This window comes from Hippocampus zosterae, chromosome 9, assembly GCF_025434085.1.
Source record: "Hippocampus zosterae strain Florida chromosome 9, ASM2543408v3, whole genome shotgun sequence".
Classification (NCBI taxonomy): Eukaryota; Metazoa; Chordata; class Actinopteri; order Syngnathiformes; family Syngnathidae; genus Hippocampus; species Hippocampus zosterae.
In genome coordinates, this window is record NC_067459.1 from 16,615,028 (window position 1) to 16,634,669 (window position 19,642).

The 19,642-nt window shown below is 42.7% G+C and overlaps 1 protein-coding gene across 3 annotated transcripts; it reads left to right on the forward strand.

The window, feature by feature from the left end:
* Positions 1-5,738: 5,738 nt before the first annotated feature.
* prkcda (protein kinase C, delta a) lies at positions 5,739-19,637 on the forward strand. 3 transcript variants are annotated; one of them, XM_052075357.1, is made up of 18 exons: positions 5,739-5,894; positions 10,146-10,276; positions 10,385-10,584; positions 10,661-10,727; positions 11,903-12,059; positions 12,348-12,379; positions 12,734-12,819; positions 13,274-13,403; positions 13,496-13,596; positions 14,020-14,119; positions 14,247-14,377; positions 14,484-14,657; positions 14,749-14,840; positions 17,008-17,070; positions 17,311-17,449; positions 18,121-18,309; positions 18,456-18,584; positions 18,695-19,637. In XM_052075357.1, exons 2-18 carry the CDS (start codon positions 10,168-10,170, stop codon positions 18,851-18,853), a joined length of 2,058 nt encoding a protein of 685 aa, XP_051931317.1. In that variant the 5' UTR covers positions 5,739-5,894; positions 10,146-10,167; the 3' UTR covers positions 18,854-19,637. The 3 variants fall into 3 exon arrangements, with proteins under 3 accessions (XP_051931317.1, XP_051931316.1, XP_051931318.1); XM_052075356.1 differs by lacking the exon at positions 5,739-5,894 and adding an exon at positions 8,563-8,721 and having other exon boundaries at positions 10,359-10,584; XM_052075358.1 differs by lacking the exons at positions 5,739-5,894; positions 17,008-17,070; positions 17,311-17,449; ... (1 more) ...; positions 18,456-18,584; positions 18,695-19,637 and adding exons at positions 8,563-8,721; positions 16,752-17,001 and having other exon boundaries at positions 10,359-10,584.
* Positions 19,638-19,642: the final 5 nt, after the last annotated feature.

Below are 19,642 nucleotides of genomic sequence, written 5' to 3' on the forward strand. Positions count from 1 at the left end.
TTCCAGTCGCCGGATAAGGTACCAAAGATAATCAAAACATTAGAAACGGCTTTCACTATGATGCAATGCAATTTACATCATTGCAAACAATGTCATTAGAGTGTCCGCTGACGCTATAAATATGTATCTTTCACTTTTTAGAATTGTTAGGTGAGAATTGGGCTTAGTTTGATCAATGTTAAAACATGTTTAGGTGTCAAGATGCATACCACCTAGTGCGGCAGCAGCATGTGCGATCATCCCAGCCCGCTTCCATGTTGCCGCAGGGAGAAGCAAAGCAGAGAGGAACAAATAATCAATTTGTTCCCCCCCCCCCCCCCCCCCACACACACACACACGCACACGCACACACTCACAGAATACTCAATAATATTGGACACATTCCTCTATGATGCGCTCAGCTTTGAAATCATTAACGAAAGGCACAACTGCAAAAAAGATGAGCTCTAGCTTGATTTCCACGAGTTTTGGGCACTGGATGTCTTGTGTCACAATTACTGATGTGGCAAAAAATACTCACATTCTTGACTTAAGTACAAGTACAGCCACTTGTGATAAAAAGTACTGGGAATGAAAGTAGAAGCACTGTTTAAACTCCTTTGGTAAAAGTAGGAGTTTGCAATAAAACGCAACACCACTTTTTGTGACATACCTGACAGTAGTGCATGATGATCTGTGGCCCCATATTAAGAAAAAACATAACAAAACAGCCAATCGGGGACTTTAGGTTTATCAGTTGCCACTTACAGGCGCACTTGTAGTGTGCACACCCTACTAGTGATAGCTTTGCTGAAACTATGATGGAATGTCCTCCTCCAGAAAAAAAAATGCCCATCCCTCTTTTGCCCCCCAAAAAATCATTATAAGACTAACAAACAGAAGCAGAGCGAAGGGAACTCAGGCAGCTGAGTGAATTCTGAAGTGAGAAAATGAGCAACATGTCTGCAGGTAAGTTGATTACCTCTTTCTTTTTTTTTTGGTTGATTTTACAATAATTTAAAAAAGGTTCCATGGCTTTGGTAAGGTTGTGAACTATGGAAATAAATGCTCAGAAAACACTTGACATGTAGGTTGTGTTCTTTTTTCAGAGAGATGTTACAGAGGTGGGGGGTGGGCGGCCCGGTAGTCCAGTGGTTAGCACGTCGGCTTCACAGTGCAGAGGTACCGGGTTCGATTCCAGCTCCGGCCTCCCTGTGTGGAGTTTGCATGTTCTCCCCGGGCCTGCGTGGGTTTTCTCTGGGTGCTCCGGTTTCCTCCCACATTCCAAAAACAAGTGTGGCAGGCTGATTGAACACTCTAAATTGTCCCTAGGTGTGAGTGTGAGTGCGAATGGTTGTTTGTTTCTGTGTGCCCTGTGATTGGCTGGCAACCGATTCAGGGTGTCCCCCGCCTACTGCCCGGAGACGGCTGGGATGGGCTCCAGCACCCCCCGCAACCCTAGTGAGGATCAAGCGGTACGGAAGATGAATGAATGAATGAATGAATGTTACAGAGGTAGAAACTAATGTTTTTTAGTCACAATATCTTATTGTCATGTGAGCAAAAGAACAAGTTTATTTTGACAAAGTGAGGAGTTGAAAATTCGCTAACATCAATTTACAACTTGAACAAATACTACAGACACCTGAAAAATCCACTAAAATGCAGCTGAGTATTTTTATTTTTTTTTAACTTCCCAACACACAACTGGGCATTCGTCGAGATGCGGCATCTCAAATTTGCAGCCTGCAAGATGATTGCGGTCTCTTATTTGACATCAAAGTTTAATGTGAGTGTCGCCACAACATTTTTTTTTCAGCGTGTTTGCCCTGGCTCTTTTGTATTTTTATTTTTATTTTTTAATCACTTGTAGGCTAAGGCTCCCGACAGCTTTTGGCAATGAGTAATTGAGAAATGACTCCAAGTGGAAGGAAAATCCTGTCATCCAGTCCTAGTCATGTCTTTTTTCAAAACCTGCCATGAAGAGAAAGACTGACGATGAGAACAGCCAATTTCAAGAAAAATGATTTGTTTACTTTTTTGAGCACACAAAGACCGCAATCGTTCACATTCCGCAGAACCATTAATGTCCTGAGCTATTATTAATAAAGATTGAGACGATTGGATGAGTCGTTCTTTTTTTGAGTACTTGAATCCCTTTTTTGGAATACTTGATACGGCCTGACATAAGTTAAGTTTTAATACCCGTTGTCTAGACTTTTTTCTGTTCCTGCCTGTGAAGAAGCTTCAAACCACATTACTTTTCATCTTTCATTTGAGTGTGTGGGTAGCACAGCCTCTGGGTAGAATTGGCAAGATTGCGTAACAGTGGTGGGGATTTACAGAAACAACTGTGTTCACTTGATGTGGTTTTCACGTTTCTGTGCTTGTCTCATGCAGCTCGTCACCTACCAGACGGCCGAGACGAGATGCAATGGCGCTCCGAGCTCATGTCCCACTTTGCAAACTCTGTGCAGCCCACGCTTGCAAAAGGTGACGTTACACCTTTTCCATTTCCCTGGAATGTTCAAATATAGCTCTCTCTCCTTCTATCCACAGAACACGGAGTGGAAAACACACATAGCCTTCTGCTCATTCTGTGGCAATCTGTTCTGATGTGACCGTTTTGTCGTCTGACGCTAACTGGGCAAAACTAGCAAGACAGGCAGTTAAGTCAAGTCAAGTCAACAGTATTTATAGAGCACTTTCAAACAGCCATCGCTGCATACAAAGTTCTGTACATGGACCAATTTAACATGCACAATAAACAGTAAGACAAATCGGTAATAAAGGTGGTAGAAAACACCAAACAGTAAAATCAAGAACAAGTTAAGCTCAAATTTACATATTTTAAGAATTCTTGCATAATTGAAAGTTGTTTCAACCCCCCCCCCCCCTATGTTTTATTTATTTATTTTTTAAATCATAGACTAAATAGTATTTGGCGGCTCGATGATCCACTGACAAAAATAGTATTGGAATCCGTGTTAGTATTACAATAGTTAGTGCTATTAGTATTGGAGTCAATATTAGTGTAGGTTTTAGAATTACAATAGTTATTATTATAGTAGGCGGCCCGGTAGTCCAGTGGTTAGCACGTCGGCTTCACAGTGCAGAGGTATCGGGTTCAATTCGAGCTCTGGCCTCCCTGTGTGGATTTTGCATGTTCTCTCCGGGCTTGCGTGGGTTTTCTCCGGGTACTCCAGTTTCCTCCCACATTCCAAAAACATGCATGGCAAGATGATTGAACACTCAAAATTGACCCGAGGTGTGAGTGTGAGCGTGGATGGTTGTTCGCCTCTGTGTGCCTTGCGATTGGCTGGCAACCGGTTCAGGGTATCCTTCGCCTACTGCCCGAAGATGGCTGGGATAGGCTCCGGCACCTTGTGAGGATATAACACGGTTCGCAAAATGGATGGATGGATAAATATTATTAAAAGCAAGTGTTTGTGGTCTGCAGGAAAAAAATGTGTATGCTGATCTGAATACCTGTTTCCACGCGTTTGGGTCCACCTGCACTCCACCATACAACAGTGCCTTCACCGTGCTTTTGTGGGAAAAGCCAAAAGGTAGGCTCAAAGATAGTTATTGTCGTTGGTCTTCCAACATGTTCGGATCACAGAAAATGTTTGTCGCTTGGGAAATTATAAGGAATTAGGGCCTAATTGTTGGAGTTGTCAATTGGTTCATGTGTGGCAGCTGCCTATGATGTCTTGGCAAGAAATATGATAGTGGGAGAGCGTTTTATTTCTGGACAAGAATAGATCTTCTAGCCACAGAGCCAAATCTACCACCTCCTCGTTAGGCTTAAGCAACTGTGTGATGTGTTCTGTGCATTTGTGTGTATACGCTGCGGCCTTGTTTATTGCCAAACGCTCATCCACCGCCCCCATAGGCATTATATGTACTCCTTCAACAGTATGCACTTGCTTGCTACAGCATGTAGTATGGACACCTACAAATTTAAATGAGTTCCAATGCAAAGCCGTGAGCAGTATTCTTTATTTAGAATGACAGCAATACTCCGTCTTGATTGAGACTCATGCAGTGGGAAAGAAACATTTGTAGAATGCCTGTCATATTGCTAAATAAGGCACTTAAAATATTTGTTTTATTAGAAACTGCAACCACAATCATATATGTTATGCTGTATATGCATTGCTGTACACCCTCTCTGTCAATTTCAAACCAAAGTTTTCGATTGCGCTGGTGTACCGAATGTTGTGGCTGGGTAGTCAGCAAGTGTAACAAAACACAGTTTGCTGATGGACTCATTCCTACAACACACCATACTACTAGTCATCATATTAATACTAAATCTAATACCAATACTACTATGATTATTTATTCATTCATTCATTCATCTTCCGAGCCGCTTGATCCTCACTAGGGTCGCGGGGGGTGCTGGAGCCTATCCCAGCTGTCTTTGGGCAGCAGGCGGGGGACACCCTGAATCGGTTGCCAGCCAATCGCAGGGCACACGGAAACAAACAACTACTCACACTCACACCTAGGGACAATTTAGAGTGTTCAATCAGCCTGCCACGCATGTTTTTGGAATGTGGGAGGAAACCTGAGCACCCGGAGAAAACCCACGCAGGCCCGGGGAGAACATGCAAACTAATTCTTATTCAAATGCTCATTCAAATACTAATTCTGAGAGTTTTACTCATTTTATTGTTAATTTTAATACTGATTCCATTACCACCACCACCACCACTACTCCTACACATTACTATAATAATTCATTCATTCATTCATCTTCCAAGCCGCTTGATCCTCACTATGGTCGCGGGGGGTGCTGGAGCCTATCCCAGCTGTCTTCGGGCAGTAGGCGGGGGACACCCTGAATCGGTTGCCAGCCAATCGCAGGGCACACAGAAACGAACAACCATTCGCACTCACACCTAGGGACAATTTAGAGTGTTCAATCAGCCTGCCACGCATGTTTTTGGAATGTGGGAGGAAACCGGAGCACCCGGAGAAAACCCACGCAGGCCCGGGGAGAACATGCAAACTCCACACAGGGAGGCCGGAGCTGGAATCGAACCCGGTACCTCTGCACTGTGAAGCCGACGTGCTAACCACTGGACTACCGGGCCGCCTACTATAATAATAACTATTGTCATTCTAAAACCTACACTAATATTGACTCCAATACTAATAGCACTAACTATTGTAATACTAACACAGATTCCAATACTATTTTTAATGCTAGTACTTATTCTAAAACCAATACCAAGACCATTTCGAATATTAACGTTATCTGTCATACGTTCAAATATAAATACAAAAAGAAATCTACATTTTGCAGTCAGGAATACTACTTCAACTACTACTACTACTAATACTCCTACTATTAGTACTTCTACGACGACTACTACTTCTCCTAGCAGTAGTGGCACGAATAATACAATACTTGTGATACTATACGAACATAAACAGCATAAAGTACGACAACTGCTTCTACTGCAGATACAACAACTACTACTGCTAGTCGTATTACCACTACTGCTACTACTACTACTGCAACTGTTAAGACCACTAATTGACGACGAATACTAATTAAATTTCAATACTTTGCTGCAGATTAAAAATAAACAAGATGATGCAATACAAAACACAAACCTTTTTATTTCATTGTGTTAAATTCAGTTTACTCTATTCCTTATCAGAAAAAAACCGTCAACCGTGCACGCACTAACTCGTTGGAGCGCGCGCCCGCGCTGACGTGCGTGTGTCAGGTAGACGTCACCATGGCGCGGGAGGGCGTCGGGAGCGCGCTCGCGCCGCGCCACACTTCCTCAATCGAGTGTATCACCGAGTGGAAAAAAAAGGAGGCGACTCGAAAGAAAAGAGAGAACAACTTTGCTCCGTGAGTCGGTGAAGGTACAACGGACAGTTTGCTGGACCAGGTGAGTCAGTTCTTGACGGTCTTTTGTTTGTTGCTTTTGGGTATTTTTTGGGTCGCTTTTCGTGCTTGTATAACGCGCGCGCGTGTGTGTAGAAAACGTCCCTCATGGAGACTTTAGTGGCACATATTCATTTGTCACTCATTTAAACTGTGAAAGGTATGATGTTAGCTAGCTTCACACATGAACGATGCCTGAGCGTAGACGCCATGCGTCGATGCATGAAAGTTATAGTTGCCCCAGCCTTAGTTTATTCATAGACTTACTTGCTTGCAAAGTAAGGTCCGTGGATGCGGTGGAATATGTGAGCTGTCACATCGTCTTTGACTCAATCGTGTAGAGTACGGAAAAAAAAAAAACTTCGCCAAACAATCCGGCCGCCAACTTTTGCCATTTGTCTTCTTAAAACTTAACCGTGTTCTCTATTTAATTATGATGTACTGGTTTTTTTTTATGGACCTGCTTCGTCAGACGCAATTGAGTTGCTTTGCATTCCGCTCACTCCACTTAATTATAAAGTAGTGGTAATGCTTGCAACACCCATTGTTTCCGTATTAGAGGGAACAAAAGTAACAGTCCAGATTAATGCTTTGAAGCATCTTATTGTCGTCATGCTTCCAAATTGTACACTAAAACAGTATTTCAAAACCACTTTCTTCACCGTGAGACACTATGCCAATGATTTAGACAGCAGTGATTCCCAACTCGAGCACATATTTTAAGTTAAATCTCACTGCACACCACCAAACCAATACTATATAGTCACAAAAGTGGATATACGTGTCAATTATACACTTTCTGCTATCGGATACAAGATATTTTTTTGTTCCCTCTTAAGTCACTGGCATAGATAGATGAAAAAAGATGGACTTTTTGCGGGTGTTTCGTTTTAGGAGCCCCTACGTTCAGTGAATCCCCGCAAAATAGGATATTGTTTGATTCACATCTCTATTAAGGGATTACATACCCCCCTCACACAGTTTCCACACTTCTAAGTACTTGTTTTGTTGCACTTAATGAAGATAAATAGCAGCGCAGTAAACCGTTGGACTTCTGGCGGGAAGTTCTTCTTCATCTTGCATTAAGAAAATTAAGAAGAAAAACGGTAATCCTGGGAACTATATTTTGGTTTCCAGAGCAAGGGTTTACTGCGGCAAAAGACACTTTAACCCACTAGGATTGAAATTTTGCCGACAATGCCACGTGGAATTCTGTTTAAGTAAAGCAGTTTTAATCTAAAAGGAAAAACTTTCAAGTAGACCTTTCGTCTTCCTTGCATGCTATGGGCTTTAGAGCATGCTCTACTCACGTCAATTCCTCAACGCAGCCTATAACTAGCTCGTGCTTTAACAGTTTACTTTCCTCCTTCGTGATGCATCGGGCTCTAATACCTTATTTTTGGGGGGGCTCTGAATAACCAAATGGCACATTTAAATGGCGTTCTGAGTTTCTGAACGGTCTGAGTGAAGTAGTGCGCTCAGTGTGTATTTCTGAAACACGATCAGGGAACCGGGGTTTTGGAAGCAACAAGCGCCAGTGTTCACGGTCTTGGTTTTTATAAAACAAATTCCCCCTAGAAAAAAAATGGGACTGTTTCAACGGCGAAGAAAGATAAATAACAAGACAAAAAAATAAAGAGGTAAAAACACAATATGAAGTTTATGATCACAAATGTAAACCCCACAATGGAGTGAAGCCACGATAACTGAACCGCGGTGTAGCAAGGGAACACTGTACATTATTTGTTGTAAATAAATACATTTCTGACCAGTTCAGTGAAATTTGATCATTTCCCACAGCGCACCCGAAGAGCTGGATGGGCACAATAACGTGCCGCGGCACACACGTTGAGACGAACTGGTCTACTGTAGTGACAGGCAACTCTGAAACGCACTAATACAAAACGAGCACACTTGCAAGGAGCGACTCCAGTTTCGTGACATCACTCATGAGGCCACACCCCTAAAAAAAGACTCTTATCCTACAGGTGAATACAAAGGTCCCCAAGGTTCAAACACAATGGCTGTTTTGTAATCAGAGTTGATTGTGTTTATTGAAACTTTGAATTTTTCCAAACTTTTTGTCCAGTAGTAATTTATTTCACTTTACAACAGCGATGAAAATCCACAAAATTGGCCAATTTTTTTTTCCGGCATTCAGTTCAGCAAAAACTAAGCTAAATGTGCTTGCTTTAAGCTGTTTATTAGTCACTCCTGTAAAATATGCGTGTTTGTGTATGGAAAGAGCGTGACCCGGACAAGTGCACTACAGTGGACTGTTAAATTCTTTATTAAGCCTCCGGGGCCCCACACAATAACAATAGGGCAAGTGTGGGATTAGTGAAGTGAGACTAATAACTATAAATCCTTCCTTAAAGTAGTGGTCCGCCACATTTTTTGTGTCATGAAGCAGTTGAGAAAAGCACATGCTGTTTGCAGATATGTATGTACATACAGTATTTTAGTTTGTACCATACACCCTCCCTCGAAACTCAAATTTTTTTAAACTTTTGAGACTTTGGACATGGTAGCATTTCCTGCCGATTTGCCGGCCTCCCTTTCATGTGCTTTCCCTCTTCTGTATCCCAAATGGGACTGCAGGCGCTATTTGAGTAAAACCATCTTGTTTCAGGATCTGCTGTACAATGTTGCATGAATTCTGTTTTACAGCTAATCACCTTCAGAGGATGTATACACTCGGTTCTGAAAGAACGGTTGTAGTTGAATCGGCTTTGAGATGCTGCTGTTGCTCACTTGATTGTACTCTCAAAGTGTGCCCCCCCCAAAAATTCCCCCATTATGACGCAGTGGGAAGCGTTAACGCAACACAGGTAACGCTATGTTTTTCTTGTTGCCATCAAATTTTCAACATGTTCAGAATTTCTTTGCAAAGCAGTGCGGGGGGTACTTGGGAGTATTTTTGTCAGCGGTACTTGTGTTTGAGAACCCATTGCCTTACGCCACGCTCCATGAATGCATTTGCACTGGTCAGAGCTGTTCTTTTTGTTGTTACTGTAAAACCTGTTGGCTAAGGTTGTCTGTGCAATGATGAAGAAAGCGTCCTTGCCAGCAACCACATGTTTGTGTCATTCAGTGAAGACATGATTGGAAGGAGGCGCAGAATGGTGGTAAGCTGGTGATGGCATGTGCTTTCAGAGAAAGGCGCACACCGTCTAAATTTAACCCAGGGGGACAAATCAAAAATGTGCATGCTGGACAAATCAATCTGGACTGCCCTCTGTCGCATAGCACAGTGTATGTATTGATTATATTAAAAAAAAAACTGTAGCCACAGTTCATGACTGACTTTCCACCCACCCCCAAACATACACAAGCCCACACTCTTGCCTTTCTGAAGACTGATTTTCTTCCCGGTTCGCCTTTCTGTGCTTTACTCTGCTGGTCCCAGTGTGGGCGGCTACGGGTTGAGGAATTGCCGAGCTTCCTGTGGCGCGCCGAATGCTTGTTTTGGAGTCGGGACATGTCGAGGCTCGCTTTGACAGAAAACAGAAGTGTGTGTGTGTGAGTGAAGCCGTAGAAGTCAAGAACGATGGCATATTTGACAGAGCTCATGATAAAGCTGCATCCACTTGTATTGTACTCACCCCTGCCAGTTCTGAAACGTGCGCATACATTGACGGACTGTTTGTTGGCTGACAATGATCATTTTCACTGCTAGCATACTTTGCCTCCATAAAGGATGCATTTGAGTTCTATCTTTTTTTTTAAGGTGTTGATTTTGATTTCATCGATTATAATCGATCGAAAGTCATGCGCGTGAACCATTGCAGTGGAGTCTCCAATGACAAACTCCTCAAATGCCATGGAATTTGTTTCTCAACCCTCATTGAGCAAAAGGCACCCATTTGACATTTGAAAAAACTCTACGTCTCACCACAAAATGTCACAAAGAATGCTAATACTGAAATCATGATGATTTCTTCTCGAGTTACTCACACATGGGTCGTACTTACTCCGTGTTCAGTTCAACACGCTGAGCTGATATACTCGCGAGAAGCCTTCACCGTTCAGATGTAGGAAAGGCAACAGGGGGCTACACATCGAACGCCTTCGTTGTAATAAATTTAAGTCAAGTTGGAAATTTTATGGCACCACCCGATTTATAACCCATGGCACATCTGGGGGCCACGGCACCCTTTGGTTGGGAGTGACCAGTCAAGGAAGTGGCGAGTAATTGGTGTGCGTATAGAGTCCCTTGGGTAACACTCCATTGATCGTCTGTTTTTGGCCGCAGCTGACTTTGGGGACTTTTCACCATGCCTCCTTTCTTGAGGATTGCCTTCAACTCGTTCGACCTGGGTGCCCTGCCCCCTCCGGCGGACCCCCCTTTTTGTGCAATCAAGATGAAGGAGGCCTTGACAACAGGTGAGGAAAATCGATTCACTTGAAGATGTCAGTGCTTTACCCTCACCAACTACTTGACTCTTACTACAAAAGCTCTTTTTAGCATCCTCCCTTCCTTTTTCCCCGCAGAACGAGGCAAGACTCTAGTTCAGCGGAAACCCACCATGTATCCAGCCTGGAAGTCCAGTTTTGACGCACACATCTACGAGGGCCGTGTGGTTGAAGTGCTCTTGATGAAGACGGCCGAGGAGCCCCTGGCTGAGGTCACGGTCGGCGTGTCCGTGCTTGCCGAGCGCTGCAAGAAAGCCAACGGGCGTGCTGAATTCTGGGTAGAACACCTCAGTTGGTTCAGTGTACTAAGCTTCTGCAAAAGCTTTCTTTTTACGTGCGGGTTTGTGTGTTCAGGTGGATCTTCAGCCTTCCGGGAAAGTGATGATGGCAGTGCAGTACTTTCTGGAGGGGTTGGAGTCTGGTAAAAAAAAAAAAAAAAGACAAAAAATCATATTCTCATATCAAATCTTAATATCCATACATTTTTTGATAGCACTCACAAGGGTTGCAGGTGAGCTGCAACCTATCCGAGTTGAGTTTGGGCAAGAGGCAGGATACACCCTGGACTGCTTGCCAGCTAATCGCAGTGCACAAACAACCATTCACACTCATTTTCACACCTCAGGGCAATTTCGTCTCCAAGGAAATTCCAATGTGCTGTCGGCACTCACATACTTTCGTTTCATTTATTTATTTACCAGAGAGGTATACACATATGCTGCTGTAAATAATAATACTAATAATAATTAGTCTTATGATCATGATGATTATGATTTAGTTTTCTTATCTTAGTTCCTGTTAGTTTTATTTTATAAATGTATCATGAAACAATATTTCAGGACCCTAAACTTGTGAACCCGTAAACTGCACCTGAACTTCGTGAAAGTACTCTGATAGTTTCATCCACCCATACGTTTTTGATACCGCTAATCCTGTTGCATGCTATATGGGAAGCTGGAGCCTATCCCAGCTGCCTTTTTTTGGGGGGGGGGGGGGGGGGGGTAAATACACTAAGACCGTATGACCCAGTCAGTCGCCTGGCACATCTTGAGACATGCTCACATTCACACCATCACTGAAAGGGAAGTGAAGCCACACTGCTTTCACCGAAGTCAGCTGACTATACCACGAACATCACCGTTAACCCTGATTTTTGTATGTTGAGTTCATATTTAACTTGCAGAATAATGCAATAATGTCAGTGGTTTGTATTCTTTTATTTCTTCTCTCTTTTGCGCCACACAATATGCACTACTTTTTGTCATGGGTTTTTTTTTTTTGTGTTGTAACTCTGTACTGAGTGTTACAAAAGGAAGACCAGGAAGCTCTCAAAAGGTACAGCGAGGCTTGCATGTGCTCATGAGAGACCCCTCTGGACTTTACAAGTGTCTGATTGAGAAAATAGGTTTTCAGAGCAACAGAGAAAAGTGGGTGAATGCTTTTTTTTTTCACTGCTAATTTGAGTGTTATCAAATGTTGATCACTCTTTTATAGGAAAATAATGACATAATCAAACCTGCCCAAGAAATTAAGAGATTCGAGTCATCGAATACGATCAAGGAGACATGCCTGCGAAATGAACTTTGTCCCTGACAGAAAGCAAACAAGCTGCAAAAGAAGAAGAGGCCCCCACCCTCAACCGTCGGCGAGGCGCAATCAAGCAGGCAAAGATCCACTTCATCAAGAACCACGAGTTCATCGCCACCTTCTTCAGGCAGCCCACATTCTGCTCTGTGTGCCGAGATTTTGTCTGGTTAGTTCAGCCTACTTTCTGGTGCTATAAACAAACCTTCAGGGGAATTAAAGGGAAACTTTGAAACCAAGCAGATTGCTTCTCAGTCCACTGACACAAGCAAGGGACAAAATAGTTTTGAAACTCTTTTTGGTCTCACTCAGCAGGAAGTTGAGGTAAAAAGGAAACGCGGTTACACAAATAATAACCGGCGTACATTATCTCAAACAAAGAATCAAATCAGCAAAAAAAATTGAAATTGGTGGTGTTTAAAAAAAAAGATGACTTGTTTTTCTTTACCTCTCAAAGGGGACTCAACAAGCAAGGCTACAAATGCAGACGTAAGTGAACATTTTACAGTCCCTTGATATTTGCAGTGACCTAAGTGTTTTCAAAGCTTTTTTTTTTACATCCCCTCATTTGGAAGAGAACCCCCCCATGTGATGCTTGTAGTGTTGATAACTGCCATGTATGTGTAATGTGTACATGTAAGGGCTTATGTGTGTCATGGAATGCCTATTGTCAGAGCCCCCCCCCCCAAAAAAAACAAAACTGCAAGAAATCCTTGACATTCCTGTATTTCCATCACACTGGACACAGTTTAAGAATCACTGATTTAAAATCAGAAAATGACCTTATTTATCACTATGCACTTTGTCACTGTTTCGTGACAAATACGATTCTCTTTCTATCAGAATGCAACGCGGCCATCCATAAGAAATGCATCGACAAAATCATCGGCAGATGCACTGGCACTGCCGCAAACAGTCGGGATACCGTGGTACGTAACGCATCTTTCTGCAGTAGATAATAGAGCACAATCAACATTTTCCCACTTCTTTTGGGTGCGTAAATGTCTGAAAGAGAATGAGCGAGTGGGTTCATATTGAATTATGTGGGTTGTCAGGTCAGAGTTTTGGAAGGCAGGGTCCACATCTTGTAGGGTCATCAATATCCGAGGATAAAGATGTTCAAAGACCAAGTGAGATAGATAAGAAGCCAAATGCAAACAATCGAGCACACCTAGCCGCGCAGTGGAAGAGTGCAAGACGGGATTGGGTTCGATGACACGACACAGGCAGAGCGAAATGTGGAAGAAACAGTTTGCGCTCTACGGAGGCGTTCAGAAAGGAGCTAAAATGATGAGGCGCATCTGCAAAGCTGTCGGGCCGCTTCTGAGCGTTCCTCTGGCCCGGCTCACTAATGGAGAAGACAAATCGCGTTTGTTGCCGCAGTTCCAGAAGGAGCGCTTCAACATCGATATGCCGCATCGCTTCAAGAGCCACAACTACATGAGTCCCACCTTCTGCGACCACTGTGGGAGTATGCTGTGGGGTCTTGTCAAACAGGGCCTGAAGTGTGAAGGTACAACACAGACGCACACCACCGTGAACCCCCTCCGCCGCACATCATTTGAACTGGAATTATTTTTATGAGCCACTTTGCTGTGTTTGAAGATTGTTCCATGAACGTTCACCACAAGTGTCATCATAAAGTGGCCAACCTTTGCGGCATCAACCAGAAACTATTAGCGGAAGCGCTTACACAAGTCAGCCAGGTGAGTTGCTGCAGATCTAACGTCTAAATGCTTCTAATCGGGTAAAGGGGTTAGAAGTCTAAATCCGATAGCGTGATGCACTGTAAAAGCAAACATCATTATTTCAGGACACTCTACAGATATAATCATATATGTTACATGTATAGTTGACTCTGCAAAATCGATAGAGTGCTAATAGCCATTAAAGCACGCAAACTCGCTTGCAGTCTTTTCAAATGTGACAGACGACTCGTTGTCAATTCTACATAAGCAGTGAAACTTAGTCTAATCCCAACAGCTCCAGTCTCACAGAGCTCCAAACATTCACTTGACTTTTAACCTGACTTAATATTAAATTGACGTGTCCTTGATAACACAAGCTATATTTTTGTATGGTTGCATTGCATGTGTCATTTTAACGTCTTTCTTCCCTTTTCCACTCAGAAATCCTTCACCCGCCGCTCTGATCCGAACCTTGATCAAAACCTCTCTGATATTGGAATCTACGATGAAGTTAATAAGCTCTCTGAACTGGATATCAATGGTCAGTGAGTGTTTACGTGTCCGAAAATGTCACTAGTACTTGCTATACGATATTCCGTTTGGAGTAATAATACATTGTGATGTCTCTATGCGTGAATGTTTATGAATTAATTTCTTTATTTTTTTAGATTCAACCCATTATAGCAGAATATGGGATGGCTCGAACCCGCGGCCTCAGACTCGTCTGACACACCTTACTCGCATTAACGTGGATGACTTTGTCTTCCACAAGGTCCTGGGGAAAGGCAGCTTCGGCAAGGTAAAGAACAGTCACACAGACACCGTGCAATTTTGACGGTGGATTGTAACGTTTTCGCACGCTTGTAAAATTGGGCTGGAATAAATAAGCATCGTCCCTGTGTCAGGTTCTCTTGGCAGAATTGAAAGGTCGGGAGGAGTACTTTGCCGTGAAGGCCCTGAAGAAAGACGTGGTGCTGATGGATGACGACGTGGAGTGCACGATGGTGGAGAAGAGAGTCTTAGCTTTAGCCTGGGATAACCCTTTCCTCACACACCTTTATTCCACCTTCCAGACGAAGGTAAGCTTCCCTTCACTCAAACCGTGTCATCATTGCTCAGTGACGAATACTAAAAGATATATATATATATATTTTTTTTTTTTTACGACAGGAGCATCTGTTCTTTGTGATGGAGTATTTGAATGGAGGAGACCTCATGTTTCATATTCAGGAAAAAGGACGATTTGATCTTGTCAGAGCCACGTAAGAAAAAGAAACCAAACTCCTTTTTTTCATTCGTCGGCACGCAAGCATGCACACACGCGCCACACACACAATGAAAGATCGAATGGAAAGCAGACACTAGTCAAATAGAGCTGTGTTTATTCTGTATGTAAACCTACCTTTGTCTCCCGTGCTTTATGGGACTTTTTCTTTTTTTTTCTTTTGTTTTCAACTTTGACTTGACTGTATCCTGATGGGCTGAGGCTTGGCTGGCGTCCTTCGGTTGGTGCGCACGAGCACAATGACCTTGTAAGGGACTGAGCTCGCCTCAGTGCCTGTATACTGTTTGTCGGAGCTATCCATTACCACCACCCACCTCTCTCTCCTCGCCGCCGTGGCGTTCCCTTCAGCAAACTTATAATGGGAAGGGGGGGGGGGGTCTGAAACTGAACCAGCCAACTGACCTTTCTAAAATGCTCATTGACAAAGACAGAGCTTAAAGCTAAGTAGGTCTTGAACACACAACAGTGGCACACTAAGTGATACTCCATCCCCACTACCTGTACAAGGTAGGATGGAAAAACAAAACACACATACACATCTACCGTGGCAGAGCAAGTTTGCCCAGGTAATGAGTATGTTCGTGCATGAGGATAAACACAAAAGAACACTGTAAAAAGATCTACAACTAAGAGCAGATCATAGAATTACAATGCCGGCCATAATTTGAGAGCAGGATAGGATTGATGATAATTGTGTTCTGACTCCACTGAGTCCTCCAAAGTCTAACAGCTTCACTCCTGTCACTCTGGAAAATGATGTCAAGTGAATTTGTTTGTTGTGGACTCCCAACTGTTGCTGTCATACAACGTAAATGAACGGTACAGGTTGTGTTTTAAGTTGCATTTTTAATCATTGTAATTGTCATGCAAGTATGGTATGAACAAAAGTCAAACACATTAAAACGAAGCTATCATATCAATTAAGGCATCATGAAAAAAAAAGCAAGAAAACTCAATCTGATCAATGATAGCAAGTATTATGCCCGCATACGTTCGTCTGCTTTCCATTAAATCATATGCACTCCGAATATGTAAATAAGCATCAGGCTCAGTGTGTGCTCAAACTGTCGCGGCCGAGCGTAATGTATCGTCTCCATTCGCTGATGCAATCTTTTTCTTTCGGCCGCGACTGGACTGCTCGCTGAGTTTCAAGTGGCCTCTCACTGTGCAGAAGGCGCCGTTCTAACCAAAGCACCCAGTTAGTGTAGAGAACAAAGGCAAACCACATGCAGCGCAAATGAAATTGATTTACAAGCAGCTTCACATCAGCAATTGTTGGACTTGACTTCAAGGCGGTCGTAAAACAAGATGACTTAAATTTGAAGTTTAACAACTTGATTTAGTCGTTAAGGAAAAGTCAAGGGATGTAATTTATTATTTTGTTGTGCTGCTTGTATTGTACTGAGCAGCCAAATCCTTTATGGCATCGCACGACAACCACTTCTGTGGTTATCGTACAGCTTTTCCTCTTTGCCGTCACAAGTCATCTTTTGCGGTGGCATTGCCAAAAACTCAAACCTGAATACTTTCGACTTTTGCTCACATGTTAAGTTAAGACTCCTGAGGCATATTTTTTTCAGTAAAATTTGGTTGAAGTAGTGTAAAAAAAAACGTTTTTGGGAGGCGAAGGAACCATGCGTTAATTATGAAAGATTTACTTCTTAAGCAACTAAGCTTATCTAGACCCTATAGAAATAAATAAAAAAAATATAATATATATATATAAAAATAAAGCCCACCAACCGACCCAAATTAAACCCTTTTTTTTTATTGCCGCCTTTGCGATTTGAAAACAACATTGTACTACATTGAGATGTTTATTTGAATTAATTCTTAAGCCCGACTGTCTGGCCGTTGTTTCTTATTTTTTCCCCCCTTCTCTGCGCAGTCACCTATCGAGCCTGACACAAATGACAAACGAAGCGGATCGCTCGAGACACTCGACTCTTTTAGGCTCGGTGCCACGCTAGGCTTTCATGGAATCAGCATTATTCGACCGCCGACTACTCCATATAAATGTCCTCCTCAATAATTCACACCCACATTGAAAAGAGCCCCCCCCCCCTTTTAGACGCCAGCGTTCGACTTACCGCTTTTTGCACTATGCTGACATCTGTCTGTCCCCGCCGTCTCTTCCATTACAGGTTTTACTCGTCTGAGATCATTTGCGGCCTTCAGTTCTTGCATTCCAAAGGGATCATTTACAGGTCAGCAAGCTAACCGAAGTGTGTCATTTTTAAATACATTGCGTAATTTTGTAACCAGTAACAAGTTGCAAGTGTGAGGTGAAAATGAACATCTCTGCTCGCACTTGGTGATAAAACTTCAATGCTTCATTTGCATGTGCACTATCAAGCATTAAGTGGAACCGAGGATGTTCCAGGGTCATGTTAGGACAATCTGTTTACATGTTTAAAAAAAATGTTGCTTTGTTTTTGTTCTTGCAGAGATCTAAAGCTAGACAACGTGATGCTGACTCATGAGGGACACATCAAAATCGCTGACTTTGGCATGTGCAAGGAGAACATTTTTGGAGAGAACCGGGCCACGACTTTCTGTGGTACACCTGACTACATAGCTCCCGAGGTACTTTGCTCTCGATGCTGTCATGTTGAGTGCAGCTCAAACGGCAGCGTATGTAACTGTACTTCAACTGGAGTTGAAGTATTATTGCTGTTGAAATTGCGCAAGGAAGGAAACCAGATACAGGAACTGCACAGATGTATATCATTTCCCATAAGACTTCAAATTGTATAGAAGATCACTGCACTCATGCGACAACCACTGGCACATGTAGCAAATACACATCCACTCTTAAAGTCTGCAAAGTGTAAGGCGTTCATTTTCAACATTGAAGAGAGCATACAAACTCCACACAAGATGGCTGAACTGTGAACCTCACAACTGTGAACACAATAAATATTTTGCGTTTGAGCATTCTTATGTCTGTCTTATTAGAGTAGTGGGAACTAAAAAAAATGTCTACCCCAAAAGGGTCTGCGTGTGGGGCAGATGCGAATAGTCTGACTTGGCCTTGACATGTTTGTCATAAACACGCGGCTCAGTGTATCAGATCCCACAGGGATATCAATATGATGTATACCAAAATGCAATGGTGGTAGAATTCTCACCTGAGAGTTTCATTCCCAGCCAATGCACGTTATATTTTCTTTATTTAAAAAATAAAAATAAATTGCTAAATAAAAACTGTATTTTCCCTGTGAGGAGGTGTAAAAGCATGTATTGGTTATTCCTAGATCTTGCTGGGCCAGAAATACTCTTTCTCAGTGGACTGGTGGTCCTTTGGCGTGTTGCTGTACGAAATGCTCGTGGGACAATCGCCGTTTCATGGAGATGATGAGGATGAGCTGTTTGAGTCCATCCGCATGGACACCCCTCACTATCCCCGCTGGATCAACAAGGAGGCCAAGGAGCTGCTGGAGCGGGTCTGTACCACCACCACCACCACAACTATGACAACGAGACATCCCAGAGCAGCCTTTCCTCCTTACCGAAGCTCTATTTAGGATCCTGTATTCAGCCTCCATTTTGTTTTTAATCATAGACATGTTCTCATTTTGTTTCCCTCCAGTTATTTGAAAGAGATCCCACACGCAGGCTTACAATTCTGGGTAATATCCGTTTACACGCCTTCTTCAAGTCCATTGACTGGCAGGCCTTGGAGAACAGGGAAGTGGAGCCACCCTTCAAGCCCAAAGTGGTATGGCACGCAGACACACACCATTTGAGAAACCCAATTGACAGCTGCAGATTTTTTTTAAAGATGTCTTGTATTGTTTGTTCATGCGAGATATTTGATGCTAATTACAGAGAGCACCGAACGACTGCAGCAACTTTGATCGTGAGTTCCTGAGCGAGAAGCCTCGCCTGTCCCACAGTGACAAGAACTTCATAGATTCCATGGACCAGTCGGCATTTGCTGGCTTTTCTTTCATGAACCCCAAGATGGAGCTCCTCTTAGAGAAGTAACTCTTGAATGAACAGTGAGACTGAGTTTACGCACCTCGTGTTTAGGTGCAGTTCACTTATTGTGTCACATGGTTAAACCTGCCAAATAGCTGGTCCACCACCAGAATTTGCGGCACCTAATTTTAAGCACAAATTATTCTCCTTGGGTACAAGTAGATATTTTTTAGAACATTTGGAGGCACTGTGTTTATTAAGCCTGATGTGTTTGTGTGCATGCGTCTAGTTATTGTGTAGCCTGTAAGAAATAATAATGGTGGTAGGTTGAAAACTCTTTAACATTCCAATTTGTGTCACTACTGCCATCTTGTGTCAGCAATTCTTGCTTTAATGTACAGTACATAGATCTCAAATCAATCTTGTTGTATTCATCTTGAATTTTAGATTATAATAATTATTGTTTGAACACGGAATTGCCCCACCAGTCTTCCAGAGCAGGGGTGGGCAGCCTTTGACTTGTGGATCATAATACAGAGCCTTTGATCTGGTATGACATACCGTTTTCTAAAAATAAATAAAACCACCAAGGAGGTGTTATTAAAAAAATATACTTGAACATTAATGGTAAACATTTGCTTAATCTCACCTGGTACTTTCAATTCACGTGAGCATAAAATAAATGAATGTAGCTTGACTTCAAACATCAGTTGTTGCAAGTAGCTGAAATTGTGTATATAGATAGTGTATATTGGTGTAGCATGTATATTGGTACGCTGTGTGTGTGTGTGTTTTTTTTTAACTGTCCATCTTTTACGTCTCATTAAAAAACATCAAACCCTCCAAAACACATCT